The sequence below is a fragment of the Mus caroli genome, unplaced genomic scaffold, assembly GCF_978045245.1.
Source record: "Mus caroli unplaced genomic scaffold, Mus_caroli_1 scaffold_16, whole genome shotgun sequence".
NCBI classification, from domain to species: domain Eukaryota; kingdom Metazoa; phylum Chordata; class Mammalia; order Rodentia; family Muridae; genus Mus; species Mus caroli.
The window spans coordinates 66501774-66525667 of record NW_028227271.1 but is presented as its reverse complement, the minus strand read 5'-3'; the positions used below and the strand labels follow the sequence as shown (position 1 = coordinate 66525667).

The following is a 23894-nucleotide window of genomic DNA, read 5'->3' as shown; positions in this document are numbered from 1 at the left end:
CCGCTAAGCCACTCTTAACTCCTAACCATAGGCTTTTATACTTGTCACCTGCTTTCTCTAATCTCTTTTCATCCTCATACTCAGAGATTCCATCGAGCCTCGCTGTCCTGTAGGTCTTCTCAAGTGGGTCAGTCTCACTGCAAATGGCTCAGTGGCCAAAGATGGCACACTAAATTTCCAAATTCTTGCAGATTATAACAATGTCTGCCACGGTACAAGTAAATGATCCCCAAATCTCTTATCTATAAACTACCTCTGCTCTCCCTTCGCAAAAATCTCTTTATCTCTAAGCCTTCTTTACTCTGCTTTGTTCGTCTCTGAATTGCTAAATTCAGTCTTAACAAAAATTCAAGAGACTTTGGGTGTGCATAATATTTTTTAAATGTTTTATTATATTCTATCTACTCTCTGAAGAAAGCTGGCTTTGGAGTTGAGTTACACCCCACCCCTGACCTAAACATGCTTGTTTAAAAGTTTTCTTCAAAATCTCTGTCCACAGTCAGGAGAGCCACCTGACTCTGTGACAGGGAGAAGAGCAAATCAGAGCAGCACAAGAAAAGGCACTGAGACAAGAGCTCCAGGGTACTGGTTAGTTCATATTGTTGTTCCACCTATAGGGTTGCAGTTCCCTTTAGTTCCTTGGGTGCTTTCTCTAGCTCCTCCATTGGGGGCCCTGTGATCCATTCAATAGCTGACTGTGAGCATCCACTTCTGTGTTTGCTAGGCCCTGGCATAGTCTCACAAGAGACAGCTATATCTGGGTCCTTTCAGCAAAATCTTGCTAGTGTATGCAATGGTGTCAGCGTTTGGAAGCTGATCATGGGATGGATCCCTGGATATGGCAATCACTAGATGGTCCATCCTTTCGTCACAGCTCCAAATTTTGTCTCTGTAACTCCTTCCATGGGTGTTTTGTTCCCACTTCTAAGAAGGGGCAAAGTGTCCACACTTTGGTCTTCATTCTTCTTGAGTTTCATGCGTTTAGCAAATTGTATCTTATATCTTGGGTATCCTAAGTTTCTGGGCTAATATCCACTTATCAATGAGTACATATTGTGTGAGTTCCTTTGTGATTGGGTTACCTCACTCAGGATGATGCCCTCCAGGTCCATCCATTTGCCTAGGAATTTCATAAATTCATTGTTTTTTAATAGCTGAATAGTACTCCATTGTGTAAATGTACCACATTTTCTGTATCCATTCCTCTGTTGAGGGACATCTGGGTTCTTTCCAGCTTCTGGCTATTATAAATAAGGCTGCTATGAACATAGTGGAGCATGTGTCCTTCTTACCGGTTGGGACATCTTCTGGATATATGCCCAGGAGAGGTGTGGCTGGATTGGACTTGCAAACTTTATATGCCCCAGTACAGGGGAACGCCAGGGCCAAAAAGGGGGAGTGAGTGGGTAGGGGAGTGAGGGGGTGGGTATGGGGGACTTTTGGGATAGCATTGGAAATGTAAATGAGGAAAATACCTAATTAAAAAAAATAAAAAAAAAAAGAAAAGAAAAGGCACTGAGCATGCTGTAGAACAGCTCGGATGTAAACTATTCCCTGTAGGAACGCCTGCTTCTTACCGCACACTCTCTTCTTGGTTTTATGTAAAGATTCCTCTTCTTATTTAACTCTAAAAATGTTTCTAAAATATAAACTTTCTTTATCTCAAAATTTGTAAGACTATTATGTAAACTCTCTTTATCTCAAGATTTGTAAGCTCTCTTTTGGGTATAATTTTAAAAGTCTATAAAAGGTTTAACAACAACAAAAAAGATAGCTTAAAACTTGTAACAAGAGGCATGAATGCCATAGAGCTGGCCCTGCCCCTCATCTGCAATGAGAGGGAGAGTGGGAAAGTGAGCCCTGTACCTCACCTGGGTAACACAGTCAAGCTAGCCCTGGTGGTGAAGGAACAGGTAAGCTGGCTCAAGAACATGAGAGTGGGAGAACTGGCCCCACCCCTTGTTGGCTGTGGCACTGGATGGTCTAGCCAGGATACTGCTGGAGAGCTGACCCTGGTGTGTAGGTATGGAAGAAGTGGTGGGCTGACCAAATCAGCTACCACCCAGGCCCAGATCCAAGGCTTTGATTGGCCCACTCCAACATCTAACCCATTGATGAACTGCTGGAGTATGTGAACAGGCTGGTCCAGCCAATTTAAAGCTGCAGTATCTCCATGACACCTGGCAACAACAGGATATTGGAGAGGAGTCCTGGTGAGAGTCCAGTATTGATTGTGGAGCAGATGAGAGCAGACCAATAACTCATTGCAATAAATATTTGCAAGTAAAGACATGTAGAAAAAAGGGTATATTGTGGAACACACTATGACACACCACAGCTTCCACAACAGGATCTTCTGTTATTGTTGCTGTTGTTTTTAATTTTTAATTTTCTCTTTTTTTATGGGGGGAGGGTTGAAGAGGGCAGATACGAAGGGATGGAGAGATGAATGGCATTGGGTTATGTGATGAGAAATTCACAAACAATCAATAAAAAGTTTAAATATATAACAGAAGGTTTAAAAATCTATACATAGGTATTATACAAGCTAGAGCATGCTTATATGTAAGTTGGATTCAACTCCTGCTTTAAAAGTAGGTATGCTACAGCACACTGTACATGTAACTTGGATTCAATCTTATCTATAAAATTAGGATTTACTAAAAACATATATTTGGTGAATAAGGTATGTTTGATAAAAAAATGTTTATACATTTCTAAGGTTACAAAGGTCTACTCAAATTAGCAGACACTGACTTAAGAGATGTAAGTCTAGCCACATCTGTCTTTGTTGTATTCAACGCCAAAGCTTCTAGAAATTTTTAGATAAAGAACAACATATGTTGCATGAAGAGGTCTGTTTGGTAAATAAGGTTTATAAATCCTAAGGTCTATCCAGACTTGCAGAAACTAACTTAAAGATGCACATCTGGTTTCTTTGTCTTTGCTAACTTTGTGACACTTTAGATATTTGGATAAACTGAGTCATACAAGAAACTGTGATATTCTGTAGAGGCACACTATAAAAAGATCATGAAGATAAACTTCCCAGTCTCTCTGTGGACTTTATATATGTTTTAAAGTTTTATTTTGATGCTAAAGGGTCTTTAATTCAAATTCTTAAGACTCAAACTTAACAGGGATAAAACTGTAAAATCCTAATCTTATTTTTTTTAAATCCTAATCTTAAAAATCTTGTTATAAACTGTTAACTGATAAATTATGACACAGACGTTAATAGTCATCTTATAAATGATCCAATGCTTCAATGTGTGCTAAGGACAAATGTAATTTATTTACAGGGCCAACTTTTAGCCTCTGAATATGCTGTCAAGGTTAAGCCTGAAGTGTAGTGGGTTGGTCTGGTGCTAATATATTTTCAAATGTTAAATTCTGTATGTACCCAAAGATGCTGTAAGATGAAGAGATCCTTGTATATTACAACTTTTGTTGAGTAAACCTTGCCCCCAGGCTACCCCTGACTAATAACAATGTATATAGCTTGGGCTGGGCAGAAGGGACAGAACAGAGCAAAGTTCTGGGGCTTGGAGTCTCAGGCTGGGATGAGAAGGAGAGAAGAAAGAATACAGGGAAAGAAAGTCACCAAGGGATAGGCAGATCATGAATGCATGGCCATGGGGGACAGCCTATTGGACTAGGAGAAAGCCAGGCAGAATAACCAGTGATATCTCAGAGTTATTGACAGGGAAGCAGCACAGAGGGTTGATTTCTGCCCAGCTCTAGTGCTTTAAGGCTTATTATAAGTATAAAGACTTTGTGTTTTTTAACTGAGAACTAAATGATCTAAGGTGGGATAGAAACCCCCAAATAATATTTACCACAACACTGAAGCGTGTAACTAAAACAAAGTTTGTTTAAACCCAGATATACTGAACACATTAGATGATGACCCTCAATCTTCTCAGAGAGATCTGCTGAATATGAACTTGCTTTTCAGCATGTGTTCTCAGTAATCGACCACCTATGTCTAGCAGTAAACGGTTGGATGGGGAAGAAAGATTTAAAGTTTATTTAAGCTGTGAGAGTCTAAGAACATGATTTAATATGTGTAAATGCAAGTTGTAAAGGTCTGAGGATGTGCAAGTTTATGTAAGTTGTGAGGCTCTAAGGAAGTAATTTAAGGTATGTAAAAGTGAGACTTAATGATACATGATGATTTTAAAAGTTCAAAGTTTTTTTTTAAAGGTGAGAGTTTTAACATATTGATCAGCGGAGTTCTGACAAGCTATTAACCTAGCCTTGGTAAAGCACTAGTGACTACTATAATCACAGTCTCAGAAACTTAAATAAATTAAGTCTGAGTATAGACTTTAAAGTGTTTCTCATCATGCTGAGACATTCAATGTACACGTGCATATGCACCTGTGTACACACATACATGAACACACACACATTGTAGGAGTCCCGTGTGTGTGTGTGTGTGTGTGTGTGTGTGTGTGTGTGTGTATCCAGTTCTCTGGACAGAGGGAAAACACTGTCCTTACTTAACACAAAACAAAACCATCCTCTTGGGTCCCCAGGCTTTTGCTCTGATTTAAAGGCGTGAGTCTACTCCAGTGAAGAACACTGGTTAACTGCCTTTTCTACATTGAGGATTTCAGTGCATATGACAGACAGTAGTCATGCTAATAAATCTAGAACTTTTATCCTCTTTTTGTAAACTTCAAAAATCCATGTAAGCTCCAGGAAGTTGAGACTTGGATCCAGATCCACCTGTATAGGTCAAATTGATTCCAGAGAAGTCCTCCTGTCAGTCAACAGCTTAAGCTTTCCTATCTACTACCTATCCTTGAAGGTGGGCTTTATCATTCCTCAAGGTTTGGGACTCCTACCACCACCACCACTCCAACTATCAGGACCACAGGCCTGGAAGTCTCAAGTGTATACCCAAGACAAAGATTTTCCTCTAAGCTCCTGAATGTCACCTCCTGTCCCTATCTGTATCCCTAGACTGTATCTGCCTCAGTAGATTTCTACTCAGTCGACAGACACCATCCAGGAATCAACCAGGGCCTGCAAACTGCTCCAAAACTGCCTGCAATGTGCCAGCCCCAAGTGGTTCTGGAGAACCAGAGATCTCTGGGCTTGCTGACAGACGAAGTAAACCATATGCTTCTGATGAAAATTTCTCAGGTCTCCAACCACTGCCTACTGGCTTGAGCCCCTGCTTTAGATGAACACTTGAGACTGCTCCAAAGCAGCCTGTCCTTTGACACCCCAGGTGGTCCTTCAGAACCTGGACAGCAAAATAGATCTCCCCTGCTCTTGCCTAAATACTTCCCAGTCTGGTGCTGGAGCCATATACCAGCCTTCCTGGGCCCCCATAACAACATCCTAATTTCAGCTGACAAGCAGTTACAGAAGAGATTACATTGTCCCTTATCACAATGTCAGATTCAAAGGAAACTCCATTTCCTCATTTCAAAAGGCAGAAGGGACAAATAGTTATCCATTTTGCTTATCTGCATACAAGTTCATGCTGGCTTCCAGGCTCCCTCAGTATCACAAGTACAAGTTACACACTTCAAAGTCTATAATAGCATCCTAGCTCTTCTCACCTCCTTCCTCCCCTAAAATTCCAAAACTCAGTCTTCCCTCTAGCTACTCATTCTCCTTATAACCCTGTTATTTGGGCTCTGCTCCCTTGCCTGGCCCCTTCCAAACCCCATCTCCCTCTTCCTCCTCTCTCTCTGCTTTTCCACACCATCCCTCCCTCTGTGTTCCTCTCCCCCTTTCTCTGCTCCTGCATCTCTTCTGGCCAGATACATTCCCCTAGCTATGTCCACTCTACTAGTTTCTCTCTCTTCTCTGGATTCTCCCAGAAGCCTCTGGCTGATATGTTTTTCGTATCTAAAATAAGAACATTCCCCTTATCAGACCGCAGAGCAGTCATGTTGTTTATACAGAATTCCATGGCCAATTTCTTAGGTTCTAGACTTAGTGTTTCTATAGTGTCAAATCTTCTGCTAATTTTTATGAATCTCTGTGTCAAAAGCCCACAAAGAGTACGGTGCTCAGAGGTTTGGGAATGAAGCTAAGGAGAAAGTATGAAAAAACAGTGGTGGGTGTGCTGGATTGATGTCAACCTGACATGATCCAAAGTTATCTGAGAGGAGGGAACTCAATTAAAAAAGAAATGCCTCCATAGTACAGGCTGCATGCAAGCCTGTTGGGCATTTCTTAATTCATGACTGATGTGGGAGGGCCCAGCTCATCGTGTGTGGACTATCCCTGGACTGCTAGGTCTGTGTTCTATAAGAAAGTAGGCTGAGGGCTGGAGAGGTAGCTCAGCAGTTTAAGAGTATTGGCTGCTCTTCCAGGGTCCCAAGTTCAATTTCCAGCAACCACCTGGTGGTTCACAATCATCTGTAATGGGATCTGATGCCCTCTTCTGGCCTTCAGGCATACATGCAGGCAGAACAGTGTACATAACAAAACAAATAAATGAAAATAAAAAAATAACATGAATCCAAGAAAGGAAAGGAAAGGAAAGGAAAGGAAAGGAAAGGAAAGGAAAGGAAAGGAAAGGAAAGGAAAGGAAAGGAAAGGAAAGGAAAGGAAAGGAAAGGAAAGGAAAGGAAAGGAAAGGAAAGGAAAGGAAAGGAAAGGAAAGGAAAGGAAAGGAAAAGAGGCTAAGCAAGCCAGTAAGCAGCACCCCTCCATGGCCTCAGCATCAGCTCCTGCCTTTAGGTTTTACGGGGTTTAAGTTGCTGTCCTGATGTCCTTTGATGATTAATCGTATTGTGGAAGTGTAATCCAAGTAAACCTTTCCTCCCCAGCGTGCTTTTTGGTCACAGTGATTCATCACAGCAATTAAAAGCCCAATTAAGACAGTGGAGAATGGAGAATAGATTTACCAGACGACTGCAGTAGGACTGCCAGATTGTGTTATGTTGAGGCAGACAATCATGAGTTTATAGAGAATTAATCTACTTTGATCCATTATATGACTTCTTAAGCATTCTGATGTGTTACTGTTGTGTATGCGTGGGAGTGTGGGAGTGCACATTGCAGGGCATTGGTGGAGGTCAGAGGACAGCCATCAGGGAGTCAGTCCTTCCATCTTTATGTAGGTTCTTGGGATCTAATCCAGTCGCCAGGCTTGCAGAGCAAGCACTTTCATCTGTTGAGCCATCTCACCAACCCTATTCTATGACCTTTTCTTTACAGCATTTGACTTGCTACTGGGCAGACACAGAAAACTAGGATTGTTCCATTGGAATAGTTGGGGAACTTGTTAGATTTGTTTATACTTAATGAAATACAGGGGAGAAAGAGTTCAGGAGATTGGTAATAATAATTGGTAGTAATGTGGTGGATGAGGTAGTTCTCCACTTTCCTATTGATTCAACTCTTTATACAGTTCCTCATGTTGTGCTGACCAGCACCATAAAATTATTTTTATTTGTACTTCATAATTGTAATTTTGCTACTGTTAGGAATTGTTATTGCAGTATTTTTGGAGTTAGAGGTTTGCCAAAGGGATTGTGACCCCCCAGGTTAAGAACTGCTGGTCTAGAGGGTCTTAGAAGAAAATAAATGAAACAAAAGGAGTAAGATAGGGTATGGGCCTGGGTGAGTGACGGGTGTGAGAGTCATAGGCAGATGTCAGAACTGTGGTGGCTTGAATACCTGAACAAACCATATAAATGTGTTGTACTGACCTGAACACACAATTAGAAATACAATACACTCCCTTTGGTTGACACTGAGGGAGCCTGTATGAACCAAAAACATTGTCTTACCCATTTAAAAATGTAAAAAATGATATAACTACACAATTTATTTCAATAAACTTTATTTTAAAAGTCATAATTTTTCAGAGCAAAAAAACCTCAAACTCTACATGCAGAATTGGTTTTACTACCATAATGTATTTTAACAAAATATATTTAGGAACACCATGTCTAATAAACTTGTTTAAATATTTAGTAATTTAGTTAAATGATCATTACTAGCCCCAAGTTCTGTCTGAGCTGGGTGACAACTCCCTCAGTGAGTTCAAAACATGATTTTTGACTTTAGAACTAATTTGTCCTGGATGTAGCCCATCAAGAGTTTCTGTATCAATGAGGTGACATTGGACTCTTTGCTTAATTGTGAAAAATAAATCTGGAGTCTATGAAAATGACATAATAACATTTAAATATAAAATACAAAATTTTGAATATTAAATTATTTTTAAATATGAACACTACATTTCTTCATGCACAGAACATAAAGTGGTAGCTGGGCATGGCATCACACACCAATAACCCCAGGGACTGGGAGGCTGAAGCAGGAGGGTTATGCGTGAGATCCAGGCCAGACCACATGAGACACCAACTAAAAGAAGGAAAATAAACATAATAAAGTAGCTACATAAGCAGAATCTGGAGAGTTTGAAATGAAACAGCTGTAACAGGCTCAAATAATAAGATATGGCTGGGAGTGGTCTATGCCACAAAAATAACTCTTAATTATTGAAACTTAGCCCTGCAAAAAATTCATCCAAAGTTCCTCTACATCACGATTCTAGGTGTTGAAACACTTAACTATGGTCATAACAAAGTTGTTTATCATCTTGAAATATAAAACATAACTCTATGACAAATTGCGCTTCTTTGAAACGCATGTACTGTAAAAAGAGAGAGAGAGAGAGATGGCATTATCTTGATTTTTTTGTTATCTGTGAGATATTAAAAAGATATTTTATAACTTGATTTTTCCATATCTAAGAGCCAAAATACTAAACATAATAAATAAATGTGCAACCTGGAGGCACTGAAGGGACACAGAATACTGAGAGTAGTAATGTAACAGTGTACTAAGAATTCAGCTTTTCAGAATTAAGACTTCTTTCAAATACAGTTTTGCTTATTGCTACTATTAATATGTATCACATAAAGGTTCCTGTCACTACTTATAAAGAACCGGGTTTAAAACTTTGAGAATGTACACCTTTAAAACTGTTTTCTTTCAGTCTGTGATAATTTAATTTTTAGCTGTTTTTGTATAATAGTTGATAAATACCTTGGAATATACTACCCACATACCCCGAGTTCTATGATATTTTGATACTCTGCTATAGTAGTATGCAATAGTTTAATTAATAAAGGAATAGGCAAAATAAATCATGATGGATGAAGTTTAAAGGATGTAACAGTCTCAAAATATTATAGGACAGTGCCTGTAAAGTCTTGGTTAAGTTTTTCAGCTTCTCTGATGCCTTCCTTCTTCTCTCCATGTTTTAGTAATAGCTACTCTGTCATGCTTAGAGGGCTACTGGGTGATAACATGACACATGGGAAGCACATAGCCAAAAGCCAGAACGACCAAAAGCCAAAATGTTTCATTTCTGGTGCTCCCTTTAACAATGGAAGTATGGCTTGCATTCATTTAGGATTCTGAGTTTTGATCAGATAGTTGTAGAGCAAATAGAATAAAAACTTCAACAGAGATAAACCTCTGACTTTCAGCTGCCATCATTTTATTTGTACTTTGTGTGTGTGCATACATGTGAGTGTACAGGTGGTGTGTGAGTGTGTGCTATGGTTTTCATGGGGCTGCTAGGGATCTGGACTCAGGACCTCATGCTTGAGTAGCAGGAACTTTACTGAGCAAGGGACCAGGGTTTGATGGGGTTTAGGCTTCCTCTTGATATTTTCCTGAAAATGAGGAAGGGCACATTGCCCAGGTGTCCTGGCTCCTGGCCTCTCTGCATCTTTCTTAGAAAGACTTCCATCTCCCCTATAGACAGTCCATTAAAAGAACATTCCTTTATAACAGTGTAGAAATTTAAGAGTATAAGGATAGAAAGATGACGTCAACCTTAAATCGCTTTCTCAGATTGGCACAAATCCAAAATGGTTCACTAGTCCCTCCCACCTTCCTTCTTTTCTCCATTTCCAGTGTGTATAAATGATTCTAGGCCAGCTTTCCCCAGTGCACTCAGTAGCTGTGGGAGGTGCTGACAGCCTTGTGTTGTGTACATGTGGGCAGCTGCTCTGCTGACTGCATTCTAGGCAGGGATGGAATGCACAGCCTTCCCCAAGTCCACTGACTGCATCTCTTTTCCCATCACAAGAACTCTGGAAGATCTACCAGCTTTGAGAAGACAACTTTGAGAAATGCCCATCAATCCAGGTTCTAAACATCCCTGGGCTGTACCTGGCAACAGTTATCCTTTTAATTCCTAAAGAAGAATCACTTGGCTTACAAGATCCACAACCACGGTAACCTGGAGTCTACTACTCCATAAGCCTCCCACGCTAAGCAATTAAGAGCTATATATTATTTCTTTACTGCAGATTAATGAATTCAAAGCAGTTGACAAGAATTACGATCTCTCTAAGGAGACCCTTATATTCCTCCTGCAAACATTAAAAACACAAAGATTTAATGAATTCTTTATCTCAATCCACCCCTCAGTCACACTCTGGAGAGGAGGGGACTGCATCACAATGCCACTGTACTTGATCTTCTCACTAATATTAATTAGCAGTTGAGGTAGTGGAGATAAAAGTATTAGATAAACAAACTATTTCTGTATATTAACCCTCTGGTCACCTCCATGAACTTGGGACTTACTATTATACAAATTTTACAGATAAATATCCTGACGTTTACAGTGATTAACTGACTTGCCAAGGTCACATCAAGGAGTAAGCCAGAATGTCAAGCTCATACCTGACTCCTAAGTCTATGCTCTTAATGCCATCTTAAGTGCTTATGACAAAAAGGAAAAAAAAGACATATAGGTCACACTTTCATTGTATAAATAAACTTAAGTACATTTAGATAAAATCAAATCATATAGAATTTAGTTTTACATTTCCTTCTATTCAAATTCTCATTCCCTTAAATAAGATACTCAAAGTTTCAAAAAGACAAAAATAGATTGCTATTTACCAACAACAGGTTTCCATGTGTTTTGTTTGTTTTCAATGTTCTGTTGCTTTTGAGATAGATCTCAGTATGTATCCCTGATCATCCTCAAACCCAGAGATCCACCTGCCCTCAGCTTCCTCTGAGGACTGGACCAAAGCATGTACTACCCCAGCCAAATTCTACTGATTTTTTTTTTAAATGAGGAGGGCTTTAGAAATCTGCATCCAAGGTGAAGACATTATCTGTGGTTTCAGCCATGACTGCAAATCGCTGATACTCAGAAACTCGTTTCTCAAAGAAATTTGTTTTCCCTTCTAATGAAATGTTCTCCATAAAATCAAAGGGATTTTCTGCCTGAAAAATCTGGAAAGAAAAGAAATGCCATTAGACATTCTAAAGAATCCAAATTAAATCTCACAGCAAGGGCAAAATGGCAAAATACAGAGGGCAGGACTCCACTTCACAGTCACCTACAGCCACACTGCTCCACTAAGGTACTGAGGGTTTCTGATGGCTGTTCCCAGTTTCATTTAAAGTTTCAAAGGATTTTGCAAAGCGATTTTTTCCTTATAAAACAAGTCTCTGTCCTACAAATTTTATGTATTTGTCTGTTTATCAGAGATGGGGCAGGTACCCCAGATTGGCCACAAACTTGTGATCCTTAGAAATGTTAGAGTTACAGATAAACATCACACATCCAATGTGTCCCTTGTATTTTAAAAGTAGATTAATGTATTACAAATGCTTTTGTAGAATCCAAAATAAATTCAAAACCACCCAGCCCCTCCCCACTCTGAAGGGACTTCCAGATTGTATAGTTTCTGTGGTCAGAATGACTCTTGTGTTTTGGTTCAGATAGTGCCTAGATTATTATACCACCCTGAGGACTAAGTTTAGAGATCCTGAATAATAACCATAACAAAAATAACAGTTTTCAGAAAAATTCCCCTACCCCACCCTACACTGAATTCTGAAAAAACCACAAAGCACCCTGACCTTGTCGATAGAATTACCCTGATGTTAATAGCCGTGACATAATAGCTGTGATGTTACTAGCTGACTCATAAGTTCAAAACATTCTGCTGCTTTGCTGAAAAACCACAAGAGCGGGCAGAGTGAGGGACTAGGCCAAAGGGTTACTTAGTCACCCTATACAAACCAACCAATGCCTGAAAGGGTTACTTGCTACACCAATTAGAATAAGCCAGCTAGCCGGGCAGTGGTGACACCTGCCTTTAATCCCAGCACTTAGGAGGCAGGGGCAGGCAGATTTCTGAGTTTGAGGCCAGCCTGGTCTACACAGTGAGTTCCAGGATGACCAGGGCTACACAGAGAAACCCTGTCTCAAAAAAACAAAACAAAACAAAACACACAAAAGAATAAGCCAGCTACCCTGTTGCCTAAATCTTCCCCTTAGAAGGTGTAAAAAGTGTGTTCTTTGTTCATTTGGGGTCTCTCCTCTGGCCTGCGTGCTGAGACGGGGCGGGGGGGGGGGGGGACGGGACATGTTGGATTAATAAAAATCTCTTGTGGTTTGCAGCGATGGCAGTCTCTGTGGTCTTTGTGAGTGAGGGTCCTTTGGTAGACTCCAATACTTTTAGTAAAATTAACTTTAGAGACCTTATTTGCCTATAACATTTTATTGGTAGTATGGTGGTTTGAATGAGAATGGACCCCAGAGGCTCATGTATTTGAATGTTTGGTTCTGAGCTGGTGAGCTGTTCAAGGATGAGGAAGTATGGATTGTTAGAGGAGGTGTGTCACTGTGGATGTGTTTTTTGAAGTTGTTTTCTCTGCTTCCTGTCTATGATGGATCAGGATGTAGCTCTCAGCCCCTGCTCCAGCACCAGGCTTGACTGCCTTCTGCTCTGCTCCCTGCATGAGAGCCACGGACTCACCCTCTCAAACTGTAAACAAGGCTCCACTAGGTGTTTTCTTTCATAAGTTGCCTTGCATCTTTTCACAGCAATGGAACAGTAACTAAAACCACTAGTCACATGTTTTAAAACACTTTATTTACCTTTGAGAATCCAAGTTCTCCAAGTAATCTGTCAGCTACAAACTCAATGTACTGTTTCATCAAAACACAGTTCATTCCAATGAGGCCAACAGGCAAGGCTTCTGTTAAAAACTCCTGGAATGCAAACAAAATCAGAATAAGCTACAAAAAGATAACAATAAAATAAGCATACATTTCCCAAATATAAAGTATTATGGTTGGAATCTGAAATGACCCCTACATGTTCATGCGTTTGAACATTTGGTCCCTACCTGTGTAGAAAGGCCATGGAACCTTTAAGAGCTGAGACTTGGCTGGCAGAAATAGTTCGCTGGATGTGAGCTTGAAGGCCTTTTCCCCATCCCAACTCTACTTGCTGGTCTGCCAAAATCTAAACAAGCTGTACTTTAAGCTCCTACTAGAACCTTCTTTGCTATGACAATAACTTCTGAGCCATGAACCAAAATAGGTACTTCTTCCCTTAAGTTTCTCACGGAGGAAGTGACTAACATGGAGGAGTTTAGTAGTATTCATACTCTAGACACTGATTTTACTCAAGGCAAGGTATGCCAGAATAAATTTAACATGACACATGATAGTCATCTGTTTACAAATGTTTGGGTATTAATCGTATGATTTCACATTCTCGGGGCACCAAAGTTAAGTAGAAAATAGCACATTACTGAATCCTTTAATGTATAGGACCTAGCTCCTAGATCTCCACAAAAGAGAAGAGGAGAATGCTTTATCCTGCAGTATACAGACAGCTCTACAAAGACCACCACCTTGGGAGCATGACTGCAACAGGAGCGGAGAGAGAGAGAGACATCAGTTCCAGAGAGTATGAGAATGGACAGACATGGATTTGGAGGTTGGAAGATAAACTGAAGTCCAACTGAAAGACAGTGAGTGGTAAAGTGGAAGCACATTAACCATGAAATTCAACTTCAAAGTGGTAGAAGATGCCAAGATGCACAACCTTCCCTTCACAGCATGAAAAACATCCTATAAAGTACATACTCTTTAAAAAGAAGGTAAGTAAATTTCATTTTTAAGTTAGTTCTTGAGAGTGATACAAAACACATGTAAGTAGATTATCAAGTTGTCTCTAGTCACAAAGCTTTGCAGGCCCTAAGTTAAGTTTACCTCACTAAGTCACTTACTTACTCATTTTGTGACTGTTTAGTTTGTTTTCAGCTAGGTAGACTGCTATGTTATTGAAACTATGAAACAAAAACTGCCATTCCATAGTAAAGAATATAAAAATAAGGGCTGGAGAGGTGGCTCCGCAGATAAGAGCACTGGCTGTTCTTCCAAAGGCCCTGGTTTCAATTCCCAGCACCCAGATGGCAGCTCACAACTGTCTGAAACTACCGTTCTAGAATCTGACACCCTCATATATACATATATGTACATATATACATACATGCAGGCAAAACACCAATGCACAGAGAAAATAACAGACACACACAAACACACACATACACACACATATATACAATAGTTAAAATGTCTGTTATGGAATAATACTTAAAAGATACATTAAATATAATTATTTAAATTATATATTTATATAATTTTATAAATAAATTAAAACAAAATATAGCCCTGAAATAAACCAGGCAGGTATACAAAAAAAAACCCTGATATATAATGAAGACTAACTTAACAAAATTGCAAACTGAGGTAACAACTTCAATACATCATGTGTCAGTACTCTTGTGGTTTGATGAGAAACAGCTGCCATAGGCTCATCTATTTTGATACTTGGTCCCTAGTTGATGGAATTGTTTGGGGATGATTAGGTGTGGCATCGTTAGAGGAAGTGTGTATGTCACTGGGGATAGCCCATGCCACTCCCAGTTAGGCCTTTTTGCCTCCTAATGTGGATAAGATATAAACTCTCAGCTAGTATATAAACACCAGCACCATGCCTGCCTAATGCCATGCTCCCCACCATGATAGTCATGGACTCTGCAATCTTGAGTCCCAAATCAAATGCTTTTCTCTTGTAAGTTTGTGTTCTGCCACAGAAATAGAAAAGACACTAACATAACTGTCAAACTGGACTACATAAATTTGCTCACATTGACCTACAAATGACAACTTAATAGTCAAATGCTTCTGAGTACATTAGCACAGTACCAGGAGGATCAGCTAGAGGTGTGAATTAGCTCTGGAGTTCAAGGCTAGCTCACACAGGATCATATCTAACCTTGCAAACAAGTTTTAAAAACAAAATACAGGGACTGGAGAGATTGGTCAGTGGTTAGAAGCACTGGATGCTCTTCTAAAGGATTGGGCTTTGATTTCCAGCACTCATAGGATACCTTGCAACCATATGCATCTCTATTTCCAGGACACCTGACTCCTTTTCTGGCTTCCATGGGCAGCAAGCATGCATGTGGAGCATAGATATACATGCAACCAAAACACCCATGGACATAAAACAAAAATGAAGCCAAAAAAATTAAATACAAAAATAGGATGTGGTCATGTGACGATGAGATATGCCAACCACATTAGACTCCAGCACTTACCTGCTCAATTTGAACAGCGTCAGCAATGATTTCCCTCACTCTGTCTTCTGAAGGCTTGTTTACCAAGTACTGAAACATCAGGCAGGCAAAGTCACAGTGAAGTCCCTAACGCAGAAGACAAGCACGACTGTTAAAGAACTTTAATTAGCTACTGTAAACAATGCATCCATGTACTGTATGGAGTAGGAACATGGAACTTCCTAGAGGCGAAAGGAATGATCAAGCCAGGAACCTCTTTCTTTTAAATTGCACTGAATATCAAGTTAATAACTTAAAAACTTTCAATGATTGTAAATCTTAGTTTACTAACATCAAAACACTAATTTCTAAACAAACCAAAAAATGTAACAAATACATTTTGGAAAAGAAAACAAACTAAGAAGAGACAGCATGAAACTGATTATTTTTAAATGTCAAAAATTTAAGACGGATTAAAAAGCAGTTATGATGATAAGTGTTGGTTGCTAACTTGATAGGAGTGAGAATCACCGTAGAAACAGATCTCTGAGCATGTCTGATTTTTCTACAGTAGGCAGATGAAGGTGGAAGATCAACCCTTAAATGCAGGTGGCTCCAGTCCACAAGGCTGTGGTCCTGGACCAGACAAAAAGCAGGAGTGAGCTGAGCAGAAGCTGTCCTCACTCTGTTTCATGACTGGGGATGCAACCGGAACAGCTGGTGCTGCCATGCCTTCCTGCTGTGACAGACCTACCCTGACCCATATACCAGAACAAGCCCTTCCTTCCATCCTTAACTTGCTTCTGTAGCACAGCGGGGGCGGGGGGGGGGGCGGGGGGGGGACGACGACACAGCTAATAGAGTGACATCTAAAGAATTAATGAACCTCACTCACAGAGGCTCCGAAAGTGCAGTGTTTATATTAAGTAACATCTCGAGATAGGTGTGAGCTTGGTGCAGTGGGATTGGAAAAGCAGGATGTACACCACCTGAAGCCATGGCCAACAACTCAACAAAGAAAATAAATAGGAACCAGCCTTGAGCACAAAATGATTATGCAAATGCAGTGGCTAGTATAAACCCCTAAGAAGCTGCAGAACAAAGCAGTCAGCACTCGGAAGCTAAATCAGAGCAGATAATAAGCTGGCAACCCAAAAAAACATATTTCACAAATACAAAACAGAAAAAAGAAGCAAGGCCACATGCAGGAAGACAATGAAATTCCCAACAATATTAACTAGAGTGTGCTGCCAAGGAAGAGCCAGTTCATATTTTTAAACTACAAAGAAAGAAATAACTTTGTAAGTGAGCAAGAAAGGGGAAGGAATACTCACTATAAGAGGTTCCAATTCAGTTACTTAGGTTTTGAAAGTGAAACAACAAAAGACCAACCACTCCCATCAAGAGCCTCCCATCAAGGATGTTGCTTCAAGTTACTATTCTCTGTCAAACTATCTGAATAAACAACACTAACAGAAAACCCTACCCTTTGAAAGCTAACCTTGGATGCTGTACTAGTTATCTTCCCACAGAATTGACTTGGGAGACCCCTGGATTAGCAAAGGCAGCATGAGAGATGGTAAAATGTCAGTTGGAGCTGGCAGCTAGCTATCTCCTGCAGAGACCAGGAAATCAAAGGTAAGCATGACCATCAAACCAATCCATGAATACAATTAACTCTACAATTTAAAGCAATTCCAATCAAAATCCTGAGATTTATAAATCCAAACACCATTCTGAAAGGATAAGTGCAAAATACGTTACAAATACATTTTTAAAATGAACATTTTGAGATGTAGTCTACCAACTATATAAAGATACCAGTGCCTACTGAAGTACAGGCTTGTAATCTCAGCTACTAGAGTAGTTGAGGTAGGAGAAAAAGATCAAGGCCTGCCTCGGTTACAGAAAGTGTTCAGCACCAATCTGGGCAACTCTGTTAGACCCTGTCTCAAAACAAAGGGAGGAGGAGCGGGAAAATAGCTCAGTTGTAGACGGCTTGCCTATTGCACTGGAGGCCCTGAGCTTGTTCCTCACCACAGGATAAAACTGGGTGTGCTGCCTCACATATGTAATTCTAGTAGTCGGGGAGTAGAGAGGATCAGAGAAGTTTAAGGTGGTCCTCTGCTAAACAGTGAATCTGAGACCAGCTTGAAATACATGACAACCCTATCTTTAAAAAATCAGAGCTGGCTGCCAGGCGGTGGTGGCGCACGCCTTTAATCCCAGCACTTGGGAGGCAGAGGCAGGCGGATTTCTGAGTTTGAGGCCAGCCTGGTCTACAGAGTGAGTTCCAGGACATCTAGGGCTACACAGAGAAGCCATGTCTTGAAAAACAAACAAACAAACAAACAAACAAATCAGAGCTAGCAAGATGGTTCAGTGGGGAAAGGCGTTGCTGCCAACCCTAATGACCTGAGTTCAGTCCCTAGGACCAACACAGTAGAAGAAGTAAACCAACAAAGTGTCCTCTGACCTCCAGACATGTGCCATCGTAGGTGCCACCCAGGCAGACAGGCGCGAGCACACACACATAGACACAATAAATACATGTAAAAATTTTTTTTCAAATCAAAGAATAATTTTGAGGAAATGTTTAAAATAAATAAAATTGAATTGAAATTGTGATCATATACTTTATATATATATAACAAATTTAGTAAACAATGTTAAAAGAAATTAATCAAGTGAAGGTGGTGTCACACTCCTTTAATCCCAGCACTTAGGAGACAGAGACAGGTAAATCTCTGAGTTCAAGGCCAGCCTGGTCTTCAGAGCAAGTAGAGCAAGTCCCATGTCAGCCAGGGCTACACAGAGTGGCCCTGTCTTGAAAACAAACAAACAAAAGCAATAATAATAAAGAAGGCCAATAAATCACTTTGCTTTAGGAATCTGCCAATAAGCCGGGCGGTGGTGGCGCACGCCTTTAATCCCAGCACTTAGGAGGCTTAGGCAGGCGGATTTCTGAGTTCGAGGCCAGCCTGGTCTACAAAGTGAGTTCCAGGACAGCCAGGGCTATACAGAGAAACCCTGTCTCGAAAACAAAACAAAACAAAACAAAAAACCAAAAAAAAAAAAAAAAAAGGAATCTGCCAATAGCCATGGTAAATAAAAACCTTCCTCTAAGGATTATAGTATACCATATAAATGACCATAAATATTGACAGTACTCAGGCAAGTAACCTAAACGTCACTACTGGAATACTGGCAAAGAACAAGAGGAAACTACAGGGAATATACAAATGGCTACTATAATTCTGAGAAAGGGCTTAGCATCAGCAACAAACAAATAAAGACAAACACAACACAATGCCAACTTATCTATCAGATTTGTTAAGAACTTAGCAAATTCATCTAAACTCTCGAGAGGATAAGGTAAGAAAATGCATGGCTAAGTGGAGCTGTCTATAAAATTTCTGGAAAGAAATCTGCAAGTGAGTATAAATGACCTGCTAATTGTTCTCTGTGATTGAATTGAAGAAAAGTAAAAAGCTCAGACAAAGTTTCTAAGCAAAGTTTCACTTTAGTAAAGCAAAGCAACCTGGCATGGTGGTGAATATTTTTAACGCCAGCACCCAGGAAACAGAGAAGGCAGACCTCTGTGAGTTCGAGGCAAGCCTGCTCTACATAATGAGCTTCAAGCCGGTTAGGGTTACACAGTAAGATGCTGTCTCAAAAAGAAAAAAGCTAAACAAAAATTCTAGAAACAAATTTCTAATTAGGACCAAGTAAATGATACATTTGTTCATCAGAATTGTATGGCTGTACCAAACTGTTTTGAAACAATGTTTAATATAGAAAAGGGGTTCACAACATTTGGCAGCTGGAAAAAGAATGGTGTGGTGACTCATGCCTGTAATCCCAACACTCTACAGGGGGAAGCAGGAAAACACCAATACGAGGCTAGCCTGGGCTATGTGGTGAGATCTTGTCTCAAACAAACAAAAAAAATATAAAAACTATAAATTACAAAAATATGATGTACACACCTCGGGGGCGGGGCAGAGAAAGAGAAACGGAGGGGTTTGAGTGTAGAAAAGTCTCTGAAGGAGACTTTATAACAAAATACTAAACATTAGTACCTCCGCTTCCATTGGCCTTTTGCTAAATTCTTTATAATCATCATGGCATTTACTGTCTAAATCATTAGAAAGTTAAAGATATCAAACAGAAGAGTGTAATTATATGAAGCATTTATGCACTTAAAAATAATACTATCCATAGGGCTGGAGAGTTAGCTCAGGGGTTCAGAGCACTTGCTCTTGAGAAGGACTGGGTTTAGCTCCCAGCACTACCACATGGTGACTCACAACCCATCAATAATTACAGTGCCAGGGGCTCCAACTCTCTTCTCAACTCCAAGGGCACCAGACATGCAAGAAGGTACACGTGCATACCTTCAGACAAAACATCTATACACCCAAATCTTTTTCAAAGTTAAATACTTTTCACACTTATTGTTTTCTTACATTCTAATAACCCATTAGAGTTTATAGTTGAAGAAATGGAGCATCAGAGAAATAACTTGAGAAGGTTACTTAAGAAGAAATGAGCTGAGAAGCCCATGCTAGTGTGGATGACACATGTGAACTGGATGGCAATCATGGACTAAACATTGAAATAAGTGAAAATAAGAATAGTCTCTATGCTAAAAAGCTTAGAGTCAATGGATGGGACATCTCTGGAACCAGCTGGAGACCTGGGATGGGGAAGGCTACAGGGAGTCTCTAGGGGTGACCCTAGCTGAGATTCCTACCATTGGTGGATGCAGGCTGAAGTGGCCACCTCCTTAGCCAAGCAGGACTTCCAGTAGAAGTCCTTCCAATGACCGGCCCAACTTAAGACTCATTCCATGAGAGAGAGCCAGTCCTGACACTATTAAATGATATTTTGCTATGCTTGCACGCAGGAACTTAGCATAACTGTCTCCTGAGAGACCTCATCCACCGGTGGATGGAAACAGATGCAGAGACCCATAGCCAAACATCAGGTAGAGGTAGAGCTCAGGGAGTCTTGTGGAAGAGTGGGTGACAGAATTGAGTGAGCTGGAAGGGTCAAGAATACCACAGGAAGACCTACAGAGTCAACTAACATAGGCCTATGGAGGTTCACAGAGCCTGAACCACCAACCAAAGAGCATGCAGGGTCAGGAACTAGCCAGCCCCCCACATTTGTGGCAGATTCATGTGGGTCCCCTAACAATTGGAGTAGGGCATGGGGGCTGTTTTCTGACTCTGTTGCCTTCCATTGGATCCCCTTCCCCTACCTGGACTGCCTGGTTGGGCCTCTGTGGGAGAGGAAGTGCTTAGTCCTGCTGGGACTAGATACCCAGGGTGGGGTGGTACCCAAGGGGGAGTGTCCCCTTTTCTGAGTAGAAGGGGAAAGGGTAATAGGAGAGGGATTTGCAAAGGTAGGAGCGGAAGGAGAGGAGTGGGGCACGGCAATTGGGATGTAAAGTGAAAAAAAATTATGGGGAAAAAAAAAAGCTTCAAGTCTAACAAAGTCTACATGCATGTTATGAACCCTTACGGACAAGATAGGCTTAGATTTCAAACTGATGCATTAAAAAAAATAGTTTTACCTAATGGGATCAGGAACTTGAGCTGCCTCTTTTGAAAACGTGATCAACAGGTGAGAAAAATAAATAAATAAATAAATCTGGGAAGGGTATTGGAGGCAGGAGACAAGACAGTTATAACTGGATATGGCAGAGATAGAAAGAAGCATCTTAAAGTGGCTCCCAGGACATCGGGGTTGTGACAATTGCAAGACAGGAAGACAAATCGAGTAGCATGTTTGGGAGATGATAACGAATCTTGATTCCTGAGACAGTTGTTGGAGATACTACCAGGAAAACACAAGCAGGTACTGGAATGTAGATTTGGGACCTGCAACTATCTAGAATATAGATAAAGCCTGAGAAGCTATGAGCACTTAAATAGTGGCTGACTCAACAAGAACAATTAGAATTAGTCAGGGAGTCACAAATAATGAGAGCCCAAGGCAAAAATCTGTAAGTCCATTCATGCTTAAGGATTCGTAGTGACCAGAGAGGAATGGTAGGAGATGCAGAAGGGAAATGGTGTCGCACAGGCCCAGAAAGAAGCGGGTTTCTAGTTCCTTTTCATTTCCAGAATCCTTGTCTCAGGAAATACTTCTCCAGGAAAAAGAAAAACAAGTGACCACATATAACACAAGTGGAAGAACACATCTTTCCTTACTTCATCCCTGCTGATCAGTTCATTTGAAAAAGTCAGTCCAGGCATGAGGCCTCTCTTCTTTAGCCAGAATATTGCAGCAAATGATCCAGAGAAGAAAATTCCTTCCACAGCAGCAAAGGCCACCACTCTCTCCCCTAGGAGAAAAACAGTTCCATTTCTAACTAGATACTGCAGACATTTGCAGGTTTATAAGCATTTATAAATATAAGGGGCCTTTTACAATGTTAAACTATCTTCCTAAGAAACAAAACAAATGTGAGTATTGTGTACAAAGGTCCTCAAAGCAAGCTTTTCCCATTCCTGCCTGCTAAAGTGGAAAGACATGTTTATTTCAAACTCTGTGACAAACATGGACCTGGGTAGGTCCTGTTGTCTGCGCGCACACACACACACACACACACACACACGCACACACACACAAATGGATTTACCTGTAAAGACATGTGTGAGAGTTCCCTGTGTAAGCTTGTGTGTACTAGAATGGGAGGTACAAGATAAACTTTATGTCAACTGGCTGCTAAGGGGAGGAGTGGCTGCTAAGGTTTATATTTTTGTTGGCAATTTTTGTTGCTAAAAGACTACTAGTAAACATTTTTTAAAACATTGTTATCGTTATAGAATAATTTTAAAAATAAGCTGAAAGCAATGAATTCACCTATATGATAAAATGTTCTGTTAAAGATAGAAGAGCCAACTTAAAAGTTTACTCACTATTAGGCAAGAACTCTGGAGAAACTCATTCCTAAAATGTCTTTAGTGGTGTCCTATCTGTAACACTGTCTCTAGACATTTTTGGATTATAACACACACACACTAATAACAAATTTTTTTAATTTAAAATTCATCCAATAGAAATGTCCAATTATTACGTTAAAACCCAGACTTTCTGATCTTTAGAATGAATAGTTAAAGTTCAGAAAGCAGGATAACTGAGGTGCTCCTGGCTGGCTCTAAAGTTGTCAGGTTTCCCTTGTTCTTCCCTTGATAACTTCACATCAAACAGATGAACCAGCAGAGAGATGGGAGTCCAAACTGTCTATTAGTAACTTCCAACATGAAAAGACTTCTAGCCCATCTTTATAGATGCCATTGGTACTCATCATCAGAGAGGCTTCATCCAGCCACCAATGGAAACAGATGGAGAGACCCACAGCCAAACATTGGGCAGAGCTCCAGAAATCCTGTGGAAGATGGGAGGAAGCACTGTAGGAGCCAGAAGGGTCAAGGACACTGTAAGAACATGGCCTATACAGTTAACTAACCAGGGCTCACTGTGACCCACAGAGACTGACCTAGGTCCTCTGCATCTGTTATAGTTCTGCAGCTTAGGGGTACTTATGGGACTGCTAACAGTGGGAACAGGTCTGACTCTTTGTCTGCTTTCAGGACCCTTTTCCTCGTACTGGGTTGACTCATCCAGCCTTAATATGAGGGGATGTGCCTAGTCATATGGCCACTTGATATGGCGTGTTTGGCTGCTAATCCCTGAGTGGCTTGCCCTTTTCTGAAGGGAAACTGAGGAAGAGTGGATCTGGGGGGAGAGTGGACATGGGGGAAGGGATTGGGAGGTGAGGAGGGAAGGGAAACTGGGTTTGGGATGTAATATAAAAGAATGAAAAAAAAAGCTGCTTTGGAAAAAACTGAAGAACTATAACTTTAAAAAGTGCTGACTGAGTACTCATAAAAGATTATAGGAAACTTTAATGTGAATATAATAAATATTACAATATAAATATAATCACTGCTTCAATTATTTCATCCATAATTGAATATTAGTTTATACTTTTAGCTTGCAACTAATTATATTACAGATAACGACTGACATTTTTAATTATTAAAGTAATTCCAGATAGATAATTATCTGTAAGAGATCTGGACTAAACTTAAACATAAGTGCTATAAGTAAGAGGAGAGTTATTTTAACCACTCTGTGCATTTATGTGAACACTGAAGAATGGAAACCATAACAAATAACTACAGAAAACTATGTTTGAAAACAACAAAAAAATTTAAGGAGGGGTTGGAAAAACAGCATGAGAACCAGAGTTTGAGTCCCCAGCATCCATGTGAAAAGCCAAGAGTAGCAGACACACATGTAACCCGAGCACTAGGGCAACACATACAAGAGATTCCTGAAGAATGGCCCAGTGGGTGGCTCCAGGCTCAGTGCAAGACCATGTCTTCAGTGGCAGAGCTAAGGTGCCCAAGCACCTGCAAGCAAACTCTGCCTTACATTTCTATAAACAGTGCTAATGAAACTCTCTGGGTCTCCCTCTCCCTCCCCCT

The 23894-nt window shown here is 40.4% G+C and overlaps 1 protein-coding gene across 1 annotated transcript in view; it reads right to left on the bottom strand.

Moving 5' to 3' along the window:
• Positions 1-7808: 7808 nt before the first annotated feature.
• The window catches only part of Rrm2b (ribonucleotide reductase regulatory TP53 inducible subunit M2B), a 34166-nt gene continuing 18080 nt past the window's right edge, over positions 7809-23894 (bottom strand). The window contains exons 6-9 of the mRNA XM_021183765.3: positions 21609-21742; positions 15430-15534; positions 12911-13024; positions 7809-11253 (exon numbers count right to left, since the gene is read on the bottom strand). Of these exons, the coding sequence (XP_021039424.1) occupies positions 11101-11253; positions 12911-13024; positions 15430-15534; positions 21609-21742 (506 nt within the window). The 3' untranslated portion in view covers positions 7809-11100. The remainder of the gene's footprint in view (positions 11254-12910; positions 13025-15429; positions 15535-21608; positions 21743-23894) is intronic.